At 44.3% G+C, this 22027-nt stretch overlaps 1 protein-coding gene across 1 annotated transcript in view; it reads right to left on the bottom strand.

Annotated features, from left to right (window-relative positions):
• Positions 1-22027, bottom strand: part of SYN2 (synapsin II) — a 1086516-nt gene that overhangs the window by 490620 nt on the left and 573869 nt on the right. The window contains exon 5 of the mRNA XM_078661415.1: positions 10455-10544. Coding sequence (XP_078517541.1) covers positions 10455-10544 — 90 coding nt within the window. The remainder of the gene's footprint in view (positions 1-10454; positions 10545-22027) is intronic.

Genomic DNA, 22027 nt, shown 5'->3' with positions numbered 1-22027 from the left:
AGATATGGGGAGAAAGCACACCTGTCCAGCCTCGACAAAGCTCACAGTTGTTTTTGGGCTGATGAATGCATTACTGAATTTGAACTTCAACTCGGGCACCTGCTTAGTTGTAACTATTCTCCGACCCTGCCTCGGGCCCCCGGCTGTTTAGGGTCAGGACAGGGTCAGAGAATAGTTGCAAGTAAGCAACTTCAACTCTAGCAGCTTGCCGGCGCCATTTGTAACTATTCTCTGACCCTGTCTCGGGCACCCGGCTGTTTAGGGTCCGGACAGGGTCAGAGAATAGTTGCAACAAGTAAGCAACTTCAACTCTGGCAGCTTGCCGGCGCCATTACCTGCCTTAACTCTGCAGGAGCATACTGCCAGAATGTGAATCTGCCCACGAGCAGATTTGCCAATTTTTCCGCAATTTTGCGAGATTCGCGGATCGCAAAATTGCCGAAAATCCGCAAATTCCGCGAGCGGAACGGATTTGGCGCCCACATTTATTTCTAATCCATTGGAGCATCTAAAGCTGATCAGCTTCGACCTTCTACTTTAAATCTGATTTAGAACTTCGAAGCAGTGAATTCAAGCCTGGGGCGTCCATAAACCAGTTCCTGGACCTGATTATATGTTTGGGAGGTCCCGCAGATGACAGTGGTGAAGTTCTAATAATAAATGGTACTGCCAACTGCCGCTGTAAGGAGGTTCTCCATTTTGGAAAAAATAGGATCCAGGAGGTGGCCAGCTTTATGAATGGGGTTAAATTACAGAGAGCTGGACTTAAAACATTCAGATCTCCTGTGAGTGCAGTACCTTGGCTGCATGTGGGGTCCTCTAAATGGATATTAAGGTCACCAAGCAAAATAAAATTGGCACACCTAAGAACAAAAAGAAAAAGATGATCAGCTGTTTGTCCGTCTACTAGATATTTTTCAACTTTTGGGCTTGGCGGTGCGTGCTCTGGAATTGACCGAACGTAGGCAGTTTGCCAGGTATGTTATGTGTTTGGTTGTGGTGGGACTATCCAGAGGGTGGTGGCTAGGGTGGCAAGAGGTTATTTTTTGTTTATATTTTGGCTGGGGTAATAGCACTAGAAGATGTTGGGTGGCTGGAAACTATGTTAGTATAATATACAGCACACTATGAGGACCAGAGTGAGGTGTTTTGCATACATCTTCAATGACTCCTGTTTTTCCATAATCTCCGTAGGGGAGGATGTCTTGCCAGATGGGAGACATCCATTACAACGCAGTCTTTACACAGCAATACATTTACAACGTGGTGATTACAACGCAAGTCGTTATAACAACTTGCGCTGGATAGCGCTATACACTAAGGAATAGTATGATTTACTATTCCAACACCTTCCTTACTGTTACGTAGGCTGGAGTTGGAATAGTAAATCATACTATTCCTAAGTCCAGCACCCTCCAGCGCAAGTTGTTGTAACAACTTGCGTTGTAATGACTGCATTGTAGACCTATCGCGGTGTAAAGGCTGCGATGTAACAACACACAGTCTTGCCAGACCATTCAGAATGAAAATTTGTACTTGAGGAGCTATAGTTTAGGTGTTGGGGTTCCTAATTACATCATTGACAACTCTCAATTCTTTCTTCTTGTATACCTGAAGTCACTTGCAAGCATGCCGACATATGGAAGAAGGAAAGAGGGAGATTTTGAAAAAATACAATTGAGTGAATTAATTTTCCCTAATGACTTACTTTGGAATGAAGCCAATTTTAGGTGGAAGAAAGATCAAATAAAGGTTTTTTAGGGTTTTAAAACTGGAGGTATCATGTCCGAATGTGGTGTGTTGGAGGTGCAGGCAAAAATAACCCATTCAAGGAAAACAACCCTGCTAATGACAGCTAACCTCTATGATAATATATGTTGCATGCCTTAAACATTGAATAATTTATCATTTTCAAGCTTATAATGATGATGAAAAAGATATGGGTTGTATTAGATGAAAATAATTGCTCGCAGCAAACTTCTTTTTCACCCATAACGTTTTTTACTGCTTATATGTCTTTATGAATGTACCAGTACTGAAAACAGCTGCTCAATGGGCACTCTGGAGGCTGAGAATGCCTCTTGTATCCTGGCACAGGTACTGCTGATTCAAGGGTTAGCTGACATGCTCCCTTAGATGACTCGAAGTAGAGAAAAGGGCAGGTGACAGCCACTTGCACACAGCATCAAACCCTTGAACCTGCAGAGAATCAGGCATGCCTTGCTGTGGTCTCTGCTCTGTCTTGTAACTGCTCTTGTCAACAAACGAGTTGGGTGACAGCAGCTATCTGCTTTTTATTTATGTACCTCTTTTATGTCAATATATGGGAAAACAAAACCAATGTTTCTCGCAGCTCGAGAGATTATGCGTAGTGCTGTGTGACACTTTTATTTTAAGAAAGGTGCTATGTATGTAGTGTCTTTAATGATGTGCAGAATTAATGTGCTTGGGGGGCCCATTCTTCCCATGACACCACATCCCTTTGGTGGAGCTAGACTGAACAGAGCTTTAAATTATTTATCTGCTAGCTGATCAATAAAGAGATTACAGGCGTTATCCAAGAACTCACTCATAATTGATTTTGAGGATTTGCAGTCTTTAGTGGAAACCCAAAATGACAGAAAAGACTGTCCCATTTCTATTTTTTGTATCCCAGATACCTGTGCAAATAGATCTTAACACCTCTCTCAATATTTAAAATGTAAACGGGGATTCTTCTGAAGAAGGATTTGGACATAAAACTGGAGAAAAAAAATGGCATCTGCTCCCTGTGGAACCCTGAATTTACTTTGAGAACAAAATCTCAGGTTCCAGTGTCAAAACAAACTTATCATCAAACATCCTCAAGAATGGATGATGGCAGAACTATCCCAAACCTCCAATTCTCATTACACCTAAAAGATGACCTTGAGAGCTAGAAATGTAGCCAGTAGTTCTTACAATTGTTCAAAGAGTGGTTTTGTAACTCTGCGAAAATCAGATGAAGAAACAGGGTGGTAACAACTCCCTCTCGTTTGGCATTAACATATCAAAACAGTGAATTGTCTGGAAGCCAAGGATTTTATTGTAGATAAATCAACCCATGGGCACCTGTAAGCTGCAATGGATGACCACTGTAGCTGTAGGATAGAAACAGAAAAACCTTTTTTAATAGCCGCCTGTAAGTGTGTGACTGCACCTGGGACATGCGATTTTACTGTAAAGTGCACATAAATGGGAAATAGCTTGCAGAGACATAGTTTCCAATGAGCATTTACTGGTGCTGAAAAAGCCGCAGCTGTATGATCACATACGTTATGGAGAAAAACTCTATTATTTAAACTGGAAAAACATGTTAAAGGTCAAAGATACAACTTACTTCACATTTAGTATGTGATTTACGCTCCTTTGGCGATCTCTGAAGGAGGGCCTAAATGTAGTATCTTACATATAATGAGAAAGATAGAACAATCTTAACATCTATTACTAAAGTAATCACAATCGGTGATCTGTGACCCGAGTCCAACTCGCCAATAGAGCAGCCTGGAAGTTTCAGAAGGGCTTGTCTCACAGGTAGGTATGTGGGCTGTTTTGGCTGCTAGTGGTCCGGTTTTATCTGTTGATTCCCTGATGTTACCATAAACATAATCTGCAGAAAGCAAACATACATGCAGTGTCCCATACCTTGCAAAACACCTACACAGCTTGTCTTCACAAGTTCAACACTGCCACAATATTCACCAATTATTGTAACAATCTTATTCGCTAACTCACAACTGCTCCGCTCCAGAAAACAACTGGAACCTCCTGTACAATGCTAAACCTTGATGAAGCGAGGTAGAAAACAAAATTTTGTTTAAACTCGTGGAGTCACACTTCCATAATATAAATTAATAATATTAATGATTTGTGATATGTTATGCTAACTCAACCTAGATTAAACTTTATACATGGGGATATTAACATGTGTGCTCATAAACGTGCATTATTGTTGCATCTTTTGTTTGTGCAGAAATAATAAATTAATTTTGTCGTTTTCATTTTTGTCATTACTAACTGCTGCAAATTTTAAAATGGCATGTGCTTGTTTTGCTTTCCTTGTCTATGTGATGTTATTTCTACTATTATAGGTGCATATAAGATTTCATGGATTCTTGAAGACTGGTAGATATAAAATGCTGCTTTATTTGTTTGCTTCTTGCTAGGTAACACTACACTAATAGGGTGGGTTAATCTTTTAGTAAACAAAGGGTGGAAACAGAATAAAATAATATTTCTTTCATTAATACTTTTCTTGTGTTTGTTTTATACTAGAAAAATAAGTTGCCTGCTTTTGGGCCTGGTTTGCTCGAGTTTGCAAAAAGATGAATTCAATTTCTGCCTGAAGCACGATGTCCACTCTAAAGTTTTCCATGAAAGTTACATTCACATAACAATGAAGAAGCGCTGTCATTATTTTTGTCGGACGTGGCCAAGGTCAGAAACCGGCAGAAAGAAAGTTTGATAACTTGGCATCCGAGGCAGTAAAAAGAAGTCAGTGAGAACTCTTGTTCAAATTTGTTGCAAACTAAGGAAGCTTTGGAACACGTACAAAAAAAAGACAATGGTCTCAAAGAATATGACAGAATGGAAGTTTTGAAATATGGGGTGACATGTCACTTGTCACTTTCGGACCAATGGGACATCGACTTTTGCAGAAAATTTTCCTTTACTTAGATTAGCTAGCGTAGAAAGGTATAAAAACCCGTGCCCTATGGTTAGGGCTGGCTGCTGCTTTTCAACTTTCAGATGAGGGTGTCGTGCTGACGGACTTTGCTAGGAGGACCTAAGAACTCATAAAGACTTTACTTTATTTCCATTTATTCTAATTTAGCTAGGGACTTAGGATTTTAGAAATGCTAAACTTTTATTTCCTTACTTGAAACTGTAATTTTCTATAATGTTTTCAAATATGCTTACTATGATTCTAATAAAATTTCATTAATAAAATTATATTCACAACAATCTATAATTAGTTAATAAAATCTTACTTTTGGAAACAAGCTGGTCTTGATTATTCAGAAGTGTGGGTTACTATTAGCTAGATGCCATCGCCATGGTGGTCATTTAAATAGTTAGGATTTGTTCAAATGATGTCATTCTTTACCGTGGTTGTATATAAGTTGTAAATAAGTTGTATATAAGTTTAATTTGGCCACCTGATTCAGTAAGTCAAAGTATGTCATATAAGATTAATGGGTCCATGAGGTAGAGTAGTGTTTAATGTAATAGGTTATAGAGTTAGGAAGCGTTACTTATGACATATTTCCTATAGGCCGCTGGATCAATTCTTCAGAATGAGTCTTACCTGGGCACATTTATGGCCTTTCCACGCTAGTAGGTGAGAGTGAGTAATGATCCTAACCCCTTGATACATCTTCCATTGGAAGGAGAAACGTCTTCCACGGGAAGGAGCAAAAGCAGAAGCGGAGACACATGCATTACCTCATGATCCTCTTCTGGTGCATCTGTACCTCCCTTGAACACCCTACACCAGAATTCATTAACTCCCCATATTGCCCTCAATGAACCAATTTGTAACCCCGTCTCCACTGGAATGAGCATATAATAGATAAGCCTGGGTGGCTAACTCCACTCCGCCAGCGGAGGTTGCATAGATGTTGAACTCCGCATTCGTTTGGAGTGCAAAGTTTTCAAAAACTCTGCACTCGCAGCGGAACGGAGTTTACCGGTGCCAGGAGGACAGGAGTGTAGGACGTACCTACTCTTGCTGCTGGCTACACTAGTCTCCCGCGGCTCAGGCTGGCTCCTAGAATTCAATTCACAGGAAGAACTGCAGTGCGCATGCGTGAAGTCATGCCTGATCCTATTATAGGGTCAGGCATGCGTGAAGGCATGAGGCACAGGGTCAAGACTGATTTGCATATAGCTGTGTCTGAACTGGGGTGGTGAAGTGAGCTAAAGAACGATAATGGGTTCAACCCAGATCTGTGACTGGGGGTGAGTGTCTGAAAAGTTTCAGTGCTCCGTCCATCATCTCCTCGTGTTTGCTTTGTTCACCCTAAGTTGGAACGGTATGCCAAGGCGCGGGCCCCTTGCTCAGTTTGCCACTGGATTCAAGCTATCCTGGTTGATGAGGGCTGTTAGCCCGAAACCGGTCCCAAGATGCTGGTTTCCGGTCCAGGGAAGACATGGCTTAGTAGTTCGGGCTGGAATGTTCCCATGAGGCACAGGGTCAAGACTGGTTTGCACATAGCTGTGTCTGAACTGAGGTGGTGAAATGAGCTAAAGAACGATGATGGATTCAACCCAGATCTGTGACTGGGAGTGAGTGTCTGAAAAGTTTCAGCATTCCGTCCATCATCTCCTTGTGTTTGCTTTATTCACCCTAAGTTGGTAGGGTATGCCCAGACGTGGGTCCCTTGCCTACTTTGCCATTAGATTCAAGCTAGCCTGGCTGATGAGGGCTGTTAGCCCAAAACCGGTCCCAGGATGCATGTTTCTGGTCCAGGGAAGACATGGCTTGGCAGTTCAGGCTGGAATGTTCCCATGAGGCACAGGGTCAAGACTGATTTGCATATAGCTGTGTCTGAACTGGGTGGTGAAGTGAGCTATAGCACGATGATGGATTCAACCCAGATCTGTGACTGGGTGTGAGTGTCTGAAAAGTTTCAGTGCTCTGCCCATCATCTCCTTGTGTTTGCTTTGTTTGCCCTAAATTGGCAGGGTATGCCTAGATGTGGGTCCCCTGCTCACTTTGCCACTGGATTCAAGCTAGCCTGGCTGATGAAGGCTGTTAGCCCAAAACCGGTCCCAGGATGCTTCTTTCCAGTCCAGGGAAGACATGGCTTGGCACTTGGGGCTGGACCGTTCCCATGAGGCGCAGGGTCAAGTCTGATTTGAATATAGCTGTTTCTGAACTGGGGTGGTGAAGTGAGCTAAAGAACGATGATGGATTCAACCCAGATCTGTGACTGGGGGTGAGTGTCTGAAAAGTTTCAGTGCTCCGTCCATCATCTCCTTGTGTTTGCAAAGCATGATTTATAACCTGGCCTGAATGATATACTTTATGTATACCAACCTGGCTCTTAGCCCGCACTGCATACTTTACAACATGGCCTGAATATTGCACTTTATACATGGTAACTTGGCTTTTAAACCGCACTGTGTCTTTTACAACATAGCCTGAATGATAAATGTATTCAAGGTAACCTGGCCTTCATACAGCACTGTCAACTTTACAATCTGCCCTAAAAAATGCACTTTATAAATGGTAACTTACTCTTTATACCGTACTGTATACTTTACAACATAGCCTGAACGATGCACTTTTATTATGGTAATCTGCTCCTTTTACTGCACTATATAGATTATAATCTAGACTGATTGATGCACTCTATGAATGATAATCTGGACTTTATAGTGCACATCATGCTTTTAAACTGGCCTGAATGATGCATTTTATAAATTGCAATCTGCCCTTTATACTACATAGCGTGTTTTATAAACTGGCCTGAATGATGGCATTTACTCATGGCAACTTGCTCTTTAAAATGCACAGCATGCCAAGCATATGGCCACGAGAAGAGGTTCTTCACAGGAATGAAGAAAAGAAACAAAAATGTGATGATGCGTTCTCCTATTAAATTTCGAAAGGTAAACAAATGGGTTTTCCATCAATGTAAAGCCATTGGTTTAGAATACGATGTTCATATGGAGCATTACCATTTTTCTACATTTCGATTTGCTGTCCTGATGATTTTTGTAAGCTCCCCAACGTATTGGAATCCCTGGAAATGACAGGAGAAAAACTGTCAATCACCTGTAAACTAAGGTGTCAACCTCACTCCGGGTCAATATGGACACTGCCTCAAGTCCTGGACTTTTGTGCAATGGACCGAGTTTGAGGGTGCCATAGATGAATGCCATCCATTTTATCGGTTTTAGTCTGCCAAAGTTTACCTCGGTCTCCACTTATGTTTATCCAAAGTTTGTGGAGCCACCATTAAACTCAGAACTGAGCTGACAACTTAAACTTTCCAATTGTAAAGGTGGGTTTTTCCACTAGTTCCTATACTTATTGCCGGGTCAGAAATGTCACACATCACTTCAATTTCCACTTAATTCAGAGCTAGCTAAGGTGTTTTAATAGACTTACATTGGGTACTATTAAACTTCTATTATAAGGGTTGTCCTTGTTGACTATGATAAAATATTACATTTACTTTACCAGGTATTCTCTGTTGTACGTTTTTCAACATTGTTAGTGGTAATTAGTATTTTTTCATTAAACAGCTTTGCTTCAAACCTAAAGGTTTCTCTTATGTTGACTGTATTTTTTTCAGGATATATTGATGCCTAAATCAGCCCATTTCAGCACATGTCATAGATTAAACTTTATTCTGAGCCTTTGCTGGTTAGATGTGAGTGAAGGAAGAGCCAAGGATACCTCAGGATGGTCTTTAGTATGCATCAGTGGGAATTTGGTGCATTGTGGGATCTTACCTAATGCATGCGTACTTGATGGGAGTCTGCAATCCATTACATTCTTTTGGTACTTTGCCTTCGTCCTCGTTCCTCTATACGGTCACGGAACTCCTCTGTGACTTCACTACCCTTATAATGTACAAAAGTAGGTACTTTATACCATATATACATTTCCTACTGATTCTCTTTAGGAAAAAGACAACTTCTATATTGTGAAGACATTTCTAACCACAAACAAAAAATCAATTACCCAAGAGAGACAACTGCTTCATTCCCTAATATGGAGCAACCATTCAACTAATTGCTCTGTGATTAAAATAGCCACATTTCCCGATGAGTAATAAAAGGCACATTGTAAGTGTGAAGCAAACAGACACCATCAGATCTTGTACTATAAATTATTTTTTTACAGATGAATTCTGCAGGCCAGTAGCTCACTAGCACACATCAACCATCCGAAAATGTGTAGCAATGTAACTGACAACCCATATTCCAAAAATCAAAATACAAGGTTCTTTGTCTAAAACCTCCACAGTTAGTCCATTTCGGAGAACTGGGTCCCTGGTCCAAATCGGGATGCATAAACAAAATGAATTAACCATGAACACTGTCTGTGTTAATTCCTGATTTAACAGATCATATAAATATGAGAGAGGAGCGAATTATAATTTTTTAACAATTCCAGTAAACTCAAGGCATCAAAGTACATTCAGTAGTATAGTGTTGACTTTCAAAATGGTTCTGGGGATTCAAAGTGTGATTCAAGTTTCTGAAGATGTTTGTTGAGTTCAGTAAATGGGAACATGCATATGATATGTGAATGTGTTAACCTTAGTGAGCTGTGAGTAATTGATGCTTAAGATCAGGGGGATAGCTTTATCAAATTGCTTACTCGTTTTCAGAATTAATGCATGGGGCTATTGCCCATAAAATGTATATTTGTGGAAGGCAATTGCATACAAACAAAATTCCAAGCAATTCAATATCCCATAAAGACACCAAAGCCCAGTGTCGTCTCATTCATGTTATACTGGCGTCAATCTTTTTGACATGGCGACTGAAGTCTGTAGAGACTATGGCTAATCGATCCCACTACCCTCCATATCTTCAAATTAAAGCTGATGCAATTTGAGATTCCTTTCAATCTTATATATCCTTATATGGTTGTATGTGCAATTTGAAGGCATACCCTTTATATCAGTTATTATTCTTGCTCTAATTGAGATATGGTGTTGGATGGAACTGTTCAAATACCATTGGTTAATAACAATTTCTTGTATAATTCTTCTTTCTCAGGGTGAAATTTGACATTTTGTCAGTACAGAAAACATGTAATTTTTGTAAAGATGATGCTCATTATGCAAAATACCTTTGACTGATCATCTGCTTGAGAACTGTATTTGCGGCTAGCTATAGCTCGTATAATAAAAACACATGAAATACTGACTGGTTCCAGAAGAAAATGACTTGCAACCATAGCACTGGTCAGTTCCACAATTTCTATTGGGCTTTAAAAAGTATTAGGGATGAAAATAGCGCGCAAGCAAAAATCAAACAGAATACAAAACAACATCCAGAAATTATTTGAGATTTCGCTCATGTCAAAAAACAAGCACGACTTTGCAAAATGCGTACAACTATGATGTCCTTGAAGAAACATGTTTCACAGTCATATTCAATCCAATGACTTTAACTTGTACGAGCCGTAGGCAATATGATGATAGAAATTATCCAGACTCCATCTCAACAAGTTTATCTGTATTCAATTTCAAGGGCCTCTTCTCGTTCTGTATTGAGCCCGCTGAATATTTTGTCCGCATCAGTACCTCTCACTTGAGCGCCTGAACAACAAGCAAATCTGCAGAAGGCAGCTCTCTGAGCTGAGCTAGCAAGAAAAATCCATAGCAGTGTCATATAAGATGAAAACATAATATATTTGCTTTGCTTAGATGCAAACAAAGTTAAAGTAGTAATTTGTGTACACCTACCATTTCCCTGTGGTCTGGGTAAAATGTCTGTTCGATCAGAGGGAATTTCTCTGGGCCCAAGGCCTTATACGTGGACACCAACTGGGCAAACTGTAAAAATAAAAAGGAACGTTTATCAATAAATAATTACTACACTGTTAGTTTACTTACACCTCTTTACTCCCAGAAGTTATCGACCCCAACATGCAGAGCAAAATACAATGACCGAGAGTACATTTGGGATTTTTTGCAAATTCTGCGAGGAGGATTATAGAAAAGAGTTAATTTAAAAAAGCAAACTTTGCTCAAAAATGGCTAGAATATCAGGACAGACACAAGTACAGGCTCCAATGATAGCAGTGAACTCGTTTGTCTGCTTCGGTCATGCATAAGCTTTCCTTCCCTTACCAGTACTTGATTAGGCCTGGGCGGAGTTCGTGGAGTACCCAAAATTCTCTGCTACACTATCAGCAGTTCTGTAAGCTGCAGAGTGTGTTCGGTTGTGCCATTTATGCCGTTTTTAGCACTAAGTATTTGTACTGCACTGGAAAATCTGCGTGAACTGCACCATGTACAGCTTCTTTCTGCCAGTCGAGTACATGTTCTACTTGAGCAGCGGCTTCCTCAATGCAAAATGGAAGGTTTCTCAATGCGAGCAGTCGTGGCCATCCGCAACCGCCCTCATTGAGAAATTTTGCCGGGAGGTGGTCTGGAGTAAGATTTTCCTCGCTCATGGTCGCCAACTTAACATGGGCAAGCGCGAGCAAGGAAAGAGCTCTGCTCCTCTACACGGAGTGGGGAAAACTCCACAAATTCTGCAAGCCGAATTTCATGTCCAGGCCTACTCTTTTTTTTTTTTTTTTTTTTTTTTTTGGTTAAAAACTTTTATTGAGCAATCAGATAAAAAATACAAAGATGGGCCTACAACCACACGGGCTGGCCGCTAAGTCGCAATGCACGACACATGAAGTAAACAATCATTTCCGTGGTCAGGCCGTAATCATAGAGTAAAATTGCTCCAGACATAGGACAGGACACAGCAATTTTCTATATTAAACATTAAAATAACGAACACCAAACAAGGCGAATGCAGCAATCAAGTCAGCCCGGATGTCAGAGGGGAAGGCCACTAATCAGGAAAACAAAGGTAAGTCAATGAGACTTGGCAAGGCCGGGGGGGGGGGGGGGGGAAGCAGGGAGGACAGGAAAATCCTAGAACAGAATGAAAAATTTCGGGAACGTCAGCCTAGGGAGACAAGGTAACATCGGAGGTGGCAACCAAGGGAGGGGTACAAATGTCTCCACGATATGCATTCCATTGACCCCAAATTTTCGTCCATGCCCTGGGTCTGCCCCTAGCCACATAGACGGTCTTCTCTCGGAACATGGACCAGTCCATGTTATCCTCCCATACCGAAACGTCTGGAGGTCGGGATGCGCCCCAAAGTTGCGCAATGTCACGCTTCGCGACCATGTAACCCAAGGTCGCCCATCTAGTCTGGGCCACAGAGTAATCGGAGGGTTCCGACACGTTCAGCAGGCATCGTCGGGCCTCAGGCCGCAGGGCAACACCAGTCACAACAGTCATTACCGCAAGCACATCCACCCAGTAGGCTGCCACCACAGGGCACTCCCAGAGTATATGCATAAAGGTAGTGCTCATCCCGCAGCCACGCTTACATAAGCCATCTGGGGAAAAACCCATTACAACCAGACGCGGGCCAGTCACATACACCCGGTGGAGGATCTTAAGCTGCACCAAACGAAGACGGGCGGGAATGGCGACCTCTTTCGGAGAGGAGAGTGCCGACTGCCAATCCTCGTCATCTAATTCTAATCCGTCACCGACCCACATCTCCCTGAGTCGGACCAACAAATCAGCGCGATTATGAATCAATTTTTTGTAAATAAGGGAGATAGTGCTGTCGGGCAGGTGTCCATCTAGTATACGATCTTCAAGGGGGGAGGACTCGGGCAGGTCCACATCAGGAGTCAGAACTGAGGCCAGGGCATGCCGGACCTGCAGATACCGGAAAAACTCTCTATCACTCAAGCCGTATTCTGCCTTAAGGGCCTGGAATGACTTCACGCTACCATTCACACAAACATCACCCACCTTACAAATCCCAATCATATCCCAGAGGTCAAAGCCCTTAGTAAACCAGAGACCCCCCAAACGTTCAGAAGCATAAAGCGGAGTCGCCAGCGTCAGTCGATTCTCCCATCCCAAACTCCCATTCGCGGCGCGCCACACGTTGACTGCGATCCTGGACGGGCCCGTAAGATGGCGCCCGGCCGATCTAGAATAAAGCGCTCTATTAAAGTCCCCTCCCGGCAGCTGGAACCTATCCATCTCAAAGGCCGGATCGTGACCCGGCGAATACATCGCGTGGTTAATGGCAGATAGCTGGGCAGCCCAGTAATATCTCTTGATGTCGGGGAGCGCCATGCCCCCGTCGTACCAAGGGATGGTAAGTTTCGCAAGGGCTATACGTGGACGCCCGTCCCAAATCAGTTGTCTTTGCAGACTCTCGATCTCCCTGAAATACGTCGCGGGAATGTCGTCATAAGAATTTTGAAGTGCGTAGAGGAACCGCGGCAAGGACATCATTTTAAAAAGAGCTGCCCTACCCAAAGGAGATAGGGGTAGCTTACGCCAACGGGCCACATCCAGTCGCAGTCTAAGAAGCGGGGGGAGAAGATTACGCTCAAACCGGAGTGAGGAGTCCAGGGTAATAAAAATCCCCAAATACTTGAAGCCAGACTGGACCACCTGGATAGGAAATCTGTCCGGCAAAGGGGGCAAAACACCCGAAAGAACATACACACAGGACTTAGCCCAGTTAATAACAAGGCCCGAGTTAGCACCGAACGAAGTAAGAACATCAAATAAGACATTTAAAGAGTTACGCGGGGAGGTAAGATATAGAAGAATGTCGTCCGCGTAAAGAGAGACGCGGTCCTCAAAGTCCGGTGACCAACGGATCCCTTTGAGTGAAGGCTCCCATCGAAGCCACGCAGCTAACGGTTCCAAGGCAAGCGCGAAAAGCAATGGAGACAAGGGGCAACCCTGACGGGTCCCCCTACCAAGGCAGAAGGGGACTGAAACTCTACCGTTCACCACTACTTGCGCTAAGGGTTCAACGTACAACAACTTCACCCAACCAATAAATTCAGGTCCAAAACCAAATTTTTCGAGAGCCGCCCAAAGATAGGGCCACTCGACAGTGTCAAAGGCCATCGAGGCGTCTAACGAGGCTAAAATGGCCGGCTCCGTCAGAAGCCCCGCCCTCGCAACAGCACCGTGGAGACGACGTAGGTTAAGAGCCGTGTTGCGATGTGGGATAAATCCGGATTGATCCGGATGAACCAAGCCACTAATGACCGTCAGTAGGCGGGTCGCCAGGAGCTTAGCCAGGACCATAGGCTCAACATTTAACAGGGAAATGGGCCTATTAGACGAACAAAGGTCCCGCGGTTTCCCGTCTTTGGGAATTACGACTATCGTAGCCAGACGCTGGTCATACGGGAGAATACCCCGTTCCCGGGACTCCAAAAACATGGCACGAAGATAGGGCGCTACCCTGTCAGGGCGTAGCTTGTACAGCTCAATTGGCAACCCATTCGGGCCCAAGGCCTTGCCCGAACGGAGCGAACGAATGGCAGTCGCTATCTCATCCGTAGTAAAAGGGGACTCCAACGAGACACGATCTAGATCGGAAACACTGGGCAAAGCTATATCGCGCAACAAAAGGCGAGAGTCAGCCACATCCCGTCCAGACACAGGGGTATAAACCACACGAAAATACTCCGCAAAACATTCAACTATTCCAACCGGGTCTGTCACTTCGACACCAGTCGACGACTGAATCACAGGCACCACACGATTCGCCCTCTCTTTCTTATCCAACCATGCCAACAATTTACCCGCTTTGTCCCCCACATCATACAGACGACCCTGCTGTTCCCGGAACATCAGTTTAGCCGCATCCGTGACCAAGGACTTATAGGCAAACTGTTTCAGACCCAGGACGTGGAGTTTATCAGAGGTGACATCTGACTCTAAGTCGGCCTCCCTCTCCGCAATCTCTCTCTCAAGGTCCACCACCTCCCGATTCCTAGCCTTCTTGGATTCAACAATAAGGGAAAGGGCCTGCCCACGAATCACTGTCTTAAAGGCCTCCCACAGGGATACCGCAGAGGAAACGGACCCCTCGTTGTCTAAAAAATAGGCATCCAAAGACTTAGTCAAAAGGTTGCGGGTCTCGGGGGAGGCAAGGTACCAGGGGTTAATAGGCGCCACTCTGCCCGCCGCCTCCACCCCAAATTCAAAACCAAGCCAGAGCGGAGAATGATCGGAGATGCCCCGGGGGAGGTGTCTGATCTCACGCACCGCCGGCGTCTGCGCCGCGGGCATCAGGAAATAATCCAGTCTAGACAGACTCCCATGGGCCCCGGAATGGAAAGTGTATTGAAGCTGGGTAGGATGCAGAAGCTTCCAGCAATCCACCAAGCCAAACGTGTCCAAAAACCCACCCAGCCACTGTTGGGCTGAAGGAGTATCTCTAGGGGGGTAACGATCGTGTAGACCGGAGATCACAGAATTAAAGTCACCTGCAACAAAGAGAGTACTATCAGGGAGGTTCAACAACACACAGCCCAAATCGGAAAAGGTAGAAGTCTGTAGGCCGGGGGGCACATAAACCGTAAAAAGGGAAAGGGTACGACCCTCATAACGACCCACGAGGACAGCATAACGCCCCCGATCATCAAGGATCACATCATCAATAGCTAGGGGGAGGGAAGCCCGAACAAGGATACCCACCCCCCTGGAACCCGTGGTAAACCCTGAATGTGCAGCAAGGCGATATCCCCAACTATTCATCGCACGGCAAGTATTGCCCACCAAATGAGTTTCCTGTAGAAAAACAATATCTGGAGATAAACGGCGTAGACATTTTAACACCACACTCCGCTTAATGCGATCCCCCAGACCATTAACATTCCACGAAACAAACCTCAACCCGCTACCCCCATCCCACACAGAAACGCCGAAACCCCTCTGCAATGAGCATGACGTAAGAAACATCAGAAGCAAGATTGAGTCGCCTTGAGAACACAACACACAAACATCGAACATCCCAACCGCCCACCCCCCAACAATCAAGAAAACACCCCCCACCCTGCACCCCTGCAAAATGCTAAAAAGCCACCCCAACATGCAGTGTGCCTGTCGCCCAAGAACCCCCATTCTACAAAAAGAACCCCGGAGGAGGAAAGGCTCTGGCCCACCCGCCACCCCGAGCAAGCAGATAATGAGGAGAACACACAAACAGTAGAGGCACTGAGGCATAAAATCCCTGAAAAGTTACTCTATACGAGGGCCCAGGTGCAGACGAATCGTTCAGCTCTCCACACCACCCTCAGCACCACCCGGGTGGGCGGCGGACTCAGTCGCAGGAGGTCGGTCAGGCAGAGAGTCTAGCCAGTCATTCACAGAATCAGGCCGATCAAAGAAGAAGGCTCGGTCACTGTACTCAACGCGCAGCCTGGTCGGAAAAAGCATAGCGTAGCGTAATCCCATATCCCGGAGACGTTTCTTGACACCACGGAAGCCCGCTGTTTCTGGACCTGTTGAGAAAAGTCCGGATAAAAGTTCACCGTGGCGTTCTCAAAGGCCACCGGGCCCTTCACACGTGATGCTTGCAGGATAGCGTCCCGGTCCCTATAATGGAAGAGTTTCGCAACGATAGGCCTCGGCGGGGCACCTGGCTTACCCTGGCCCCCCGGAACACGGTGGGCACGCTCCACTGCGAAAAATTTACTGAGACCAGATGGAGAGAGGTAGTTCTGGATCAAGTCCTCAACAAGGAGATCAACAGAGTGAGGTTCTGGATTCTCCGGAACTCCGACCACGCGCACATTACAGCGACGTGCCCTGTTCTCAAAGTCCTCCAAGCGCCGGGTCATGAAATCGTTCACCCTACGGAGGTTGCTGATCTCCGTCTGTATCTCCGAGATGTCTTCCGTGAGGCTGGACGACTTGAGATCCAATGACTTCACCTTCTCATTGGTTTTCGACAGGTCGGCTCGAATCAAGTTCACAGCAATGGCCACGGTGTCGATTTTGTGGGCCAAAGCTTCATATTGTTGGCCTATCGTTTCCTTCATGCCAGAAATGGCGCCCATGATGTCTTGCAAGGATGGCTCCGTTGACGCGTCCACAATGTGGTCAGCAGTACTTGATCCGGGCAGGGCGGCTCCGGGGGACCCCTTTGAATGGGTGTAGCGGTCCATAACGTTAGACTGGACCGGGCCCCCACGCAGGGGCGCCCTGGTCTTTTCCTAGTCTCTCGGTCCCCTCTGCCTGCCATGCTAGAACTGCGTCACCAGGAGAGTCACCAGGCTCGATGGAATGGCCACAGGAAAGTAGGGCTTCGGGACCAAAGAGCCGCCGCCAGGGTACCACTAGGATAGGGCCAGCCGATAGGAGAATAAACCAGCCAAAGGCCCAACAGCCGTCCCACGCCCCGGCTCCAGCCCAGGCCAGGCTCCCCTGCCAGAGGTCTCAGTCTGAGGCAGAAACGAAACCGAAACTTAAGAGGGGGACCCACAAGTCGAATCCCCCCGCCGCTGTTGTTCAACTCCAAGACGGCCACAGAGCCTCACCCAGTCCCGGGCATACCTCGAGGGCGGAGCCCGAAAGTTCGAATCACCGTAACTCCGGCACCCCGGGTCCAAATCAAATTTCAAAAGTTCCAGGGCAAGCAGCTCAGCGTCCTCTACACAAATCCTCGTAAAGAGTCAGGATATGTTCAGGATATCATGCCGGGAGTGGCGGGGGTCCGGGGAGCGCTGTGCTCACGCGGCCATCTCGGATGCCCGCCAAGCTCCTCCTCCTCCAGGCCTACTCTTGATGTACTCGCACCCTTAGTGATTATACACTGTTGACTTTCTTTGTAGCTACGTTTGCACTATATATGTTCACCTCACTTGCATACATACACACATGTCAAATAGCTATTTCTCTGTATATGCCAACATGCATGCTACAAACACCATGCCTACAGGATACGACCAGATGTCCCATCCAATACCCATTTCGCTACCTAATGAAGCACATGCAGTATATACATAACTACCGACTTTTTCACTCGAGTCAGTGCCCATTTTGTGACTAAGCACAGATTTTGTCCCAAACCCTCTTAAGGCAGAGCTTAATTTGACCTGTTGGTTGCAGTTGAACCCACAGGCACTCATGTTTGGGAACCAGTACTTAATTTTCCCCACCAGTCTTCGACCCAGGGTGAGAAAGAGAAACAAAGAAGGGGGTAAGGAGAGGAATAAAAGATGTAAAAACAGTGACACTGGGAGAAAGCAGGGGTGAAAAAGAACCTGCAAGAGTGAGATTAAGGGGAAAGGAGTATCTGGTGGTGGAGTAAAAAGGCATGAGGTGGAATCAAGACTATGCAGCCTTAGTATTTAGTTGCAAAGGCTTCTGTGCAAAACATTTTAGTCTGCAGTTATTCTTTTAGAAATTAAGCTGTTGGAGCCAGATTTACCTAGAAGTCATGCAACAACTAATGTTGCTGTGCTGCATGAAAGGTAGGGAGCAGAATAGCGCCATATTTACTAAGATGTAGCACTGTTTTCACTGCCTGCGAGGAAACACTTTTGGCAGCTATGCACCAATGCAGACACCCTTACGCCACACTGTGAGGGTATTCGTTTTCTCTGAAACATAGGTTTGGCAACGGAAGGTGTCTTTTCCAATAGAAAAGCTATAGTTTAAGGCTTTCCTCGCTATGCATGTGTGCTTTAAAAGAGGCACACATACAAAGTAGGGAAACTAAGGTTAATTCCATGTTGTGCCTGCTTCAAGGAGGAGCAGAATTTTGGCACAAATCCCTGTTTGTGATTTTTGGCAGATAGGGATTTGCGTCAAAACAGATGGGTGGTTGCATGGGAATATCCATGCACCACGGATGGAATGCCCCCCTTGACACAAAGTAACATAAGGCAGCACATTGCTAAACTTTGTATTACTTTGGGATGCAAGCGGAGGATCGTCGGAAGCGCGGGAGGGACTCGGCATCAGGGGCTCGCGATACTCGGAGCCTGATGTGGACACGTGATCAGTTGACACGAGGTCCGATACATGATTGCCGGTACGTGAAGACGTGGCAATCACAAGGTCCAGTTATTATTATGGTGTGAAGGCTGAGAATAGAGAACCCCATCTTTGCCCTGATGAAGTTGCTGAAATTGGAGCAACGAAACATGTCGGTTCTCAATAAATAATAATGGTATATAATTAACCATTTTTTAATTGGGAGGCTTTGCAGCACCGGAATAAAAGATTGATAGCCAGCAAAACCTCACCAGGTTTTTATCTTCTCTTATGGGGTCGTAGGTGTAGCTCTACACTTTCTTCACAACAAGTGTGAGTATTTGTTCACTGTTTGTGTTTTGGTCAATATTCTCATTTGTGCACATTTGTATGTTTGTGTGTACCTCTTTTGTCTTCACACAGAGAGAGTGACCGATGATGAGAAGTGGGTATACCAGCAATTACTAGCTGGGAACCCCTCGGGTGTTGCAACCGTGAGGCACTCTCTCTCTGCACTCTCACACTTTTTCCTGGTTGTAGCAAGCGGGTACCTGTGTATATATCTTGGTTTCTTAATGAATACATCTTGACCTGTTGAATAGTGCTAATTTACACATTGAAGGTACAGTTACCGATAATGGTATTTCAGTCTCTGATTACTGGTCCAGTACATTGATGTTTTATTGGATTAGGTAAGGCTTTTCTAGATTGACAGATAATTGAGCGGGGGGCAGCCTTGCCTATTACTTTCCCCCTACACTCCCAGAGATTGATAATTCCATGTTGTGCCTGCTTCAAGGAGGAGCAGAATTTTGGCACAAATCCCTGTTTGTGATTTTTGGCATATAGGGATTTGCGTCAAAACAGATGGGTGGTTGCATGGGAATACCCATGCACCACGGATGGAATGCCCCCCTTGACACAAAGTAACATAAGGCAGCACATTGCTGAACTTTGTATTACTTTGGGATGCAAGCCAATGCAAATCTGAATTTGCAGTGGATAAAAAATCTCACCTTAACACTTTGCTTCAGGTTTGTGTTACAATAATGTTGACAAAAACAACTTTTAATACAGGTGTTATAAGTAGTTTATAAACGAAGTGTTAGCGAGGGGATAATGGACTAAGAAACCAAAAGTTCAGAGATGTTTTAAGATATAAGCAAAGTGGAAAATTGCAGAGTGACCCCACCTTACCCGAGTAAAATGATCTTTCTCCCTCTGTCTCACATTTGTTAATATCTCTATCACAGGTTTTCTACCCTCTCCCTCTACATCAACACTCTTTATCTACCACTATTTCTTTCTTCACTTATCTCTTCTGCAATCTTCTTTCTCTTCCAACCTGACCTCAGCCTCCTCTTTCTCTCTACTGCGCTATCTACCCCCTCTATTTTACTCGTTACCTCAGCTCCCTTTGTTTGTCATGCCTCTCTCTCATCCCTATCTTTCTACTGCTCCTTTCGCAACCCCACTCTTCTCTACCTTGTTTGAAGTACTTCATCTTTCTCTCTGTTACCAATCATTAAATATCCTCTTTTCTCTTCTTTATTTATCTACCCCCTCTCCATCTAGGTCTACATCTCCTTTATGTAGAATCCCCCACCTCTCTATCTCACACTCGCCTACCTCTCTGTCTCATGTCTCTCTCCTTTCTTCAATGTACCTCCTTTACCTCACCTGTCTTTCACTCTTTTTCTAGCTACACATCTGTATGTTCCTAGCCACAAATGTCTATCTCATTTCACTTTACCTCAACTGTTTCTCTCAAAACACATCTTTCTACCACACTTTTCTACCTTTCCTTCACAACCCCACTTCTGTTTCTCTACCACTCTCAGCCTCTTTACCTTTCAACATCTGTCACCTGCACATTTCTCTCTCTACCCCCTTTTGTAGCTCACTAATCATTTTTCATGATCTCTCTCAGCTGAAATTCTCTCTCAGCCCATCTCTCTCTTTACCTCATCTCTCTATCTCTGTCCACCACTCTATATCTCGCTTCTCTCTCAACCTTTCCCCTACTACTTTCCCCACCTCACCACCTCTCCACACTTCCTCACTCCTCTCTCTACATCACTTGTCTAACTCACTTACTTTCTCATATTTTTCAACCCATTTTCTTCATCTCTGTCTCTCTCTATCAAACCTCTCAATTTATCTCTCAATGTGTTTGCTAGGTCTCCTCCACTTTCTCCCTTAGTTCTTCTATCACACTTCTCTAACTACCTTACTCATTTAATGCTACCTTTCTTTTGTAACCTAACCTCTTGTTATACCCACCACTCCCCTTTTTTTCTTTTGTCTCTCTGTACCTTCTTCTCTAGTTCAATTTACACTCGTTAACTCACCGCTCTCTTGATAAATCTCTGTCGCATTTTTTCTTACTTAGAACCTGATTTGGAGTTTGGTAGACCGGTTACTCAATCACAAACATGACAGATATCCTGTTGGCTGTACCACAAGTGCCACCAGATATAATAAACGTTTAACATGGTGGACAGAATATCCAGCACATTTGTGATGAAGTAACCCATCCCCCAAACTGTACATCAGGCTCGCCTACCTCTCTGTCTCATGTCTCTCTCCTTTCTTCAACTTACCTCCTTTACCTCACCTGTCTTTCACTCTTTTTCTATCTACACATCTGTATGTTCCTAGCCACAAATGTCTATCTCATTTCACTTTACCTCAACTGTTTCTCTTGATGGAGCGAGATAGAAAACAAAATTTTGTTTAAACTCGCAAAGTCACATTTCCATAACATGAATAAAATTATTAATGATTTGTGATATGTCGTGTTAATACAACTTAGATTAAACTTTACACGTGGGGGGACTAACATGTGTGCTCATAAACGTGCATAAATGTTGCATCTTTCTGTTTGTGCAAATTAATAAAATAATTTATTGTTTTCGTTTTTGTCATTACTAACTGCTGCAAACTTAAACGAAGCATGTGCTTGTTTTGCTTTTCCTTGTCTGTGTGATGTCATTTCTACTATTCTAGGTGCTTATGGGTCTCATAGAAAAACGGAGACTGGTAAATATAAACGCTGCTTTATTTGTTTGCAATGGCTAGGTGACATTTTGATTAATCGGGTGGGTTAATTAATTAGTATACCATGGGGTGGATACAGAATATACTTTATTTCTTACATTAATACTTTTCTTGTGTTTGTTTTATACTAGAAAACATAAGTTGCCTGCTTTTGGGCCTAGTTATTTGAGCCGCAGAAAAAGAGCTGATCTATAATTCTGCAGAAAGTCACGAGACGCCCATTCTGAATTAAAACGTTTATTGAAGCTGCATTCACAAAGCAAAAACTGATGAGCTGACATCATTCTGTCGGACATGGCCAAGGTCGAAAGTGAACATTTTGTCAGTCCTTAACTTGACATCCGCGGAAGTTGTACCGAAAGACTATGGAAGCTGCGAGGATGACTTAATACAAAGTTGCAATCGCAGGAAGCTTCTGGCTTCA

The sequence above is a fragment of the Lissotriton helveticus genome, chromosome 9 (assembly GCF_964261635.1).
Source record: "Lissotriton helveticus chromosome 9, aLisHel1.1, whole genome shotgun sequence".
NCBI lineage: Eukaryota > Metazoa > Chordata > Amphibia > Caudata > Salamandridae > Lissotriton > Lissotriton helveticus.
Note: the sequence above shows the minus strand (reverse complement) of the source record. Positions and strands in the feature narration are given on the sequence as shown.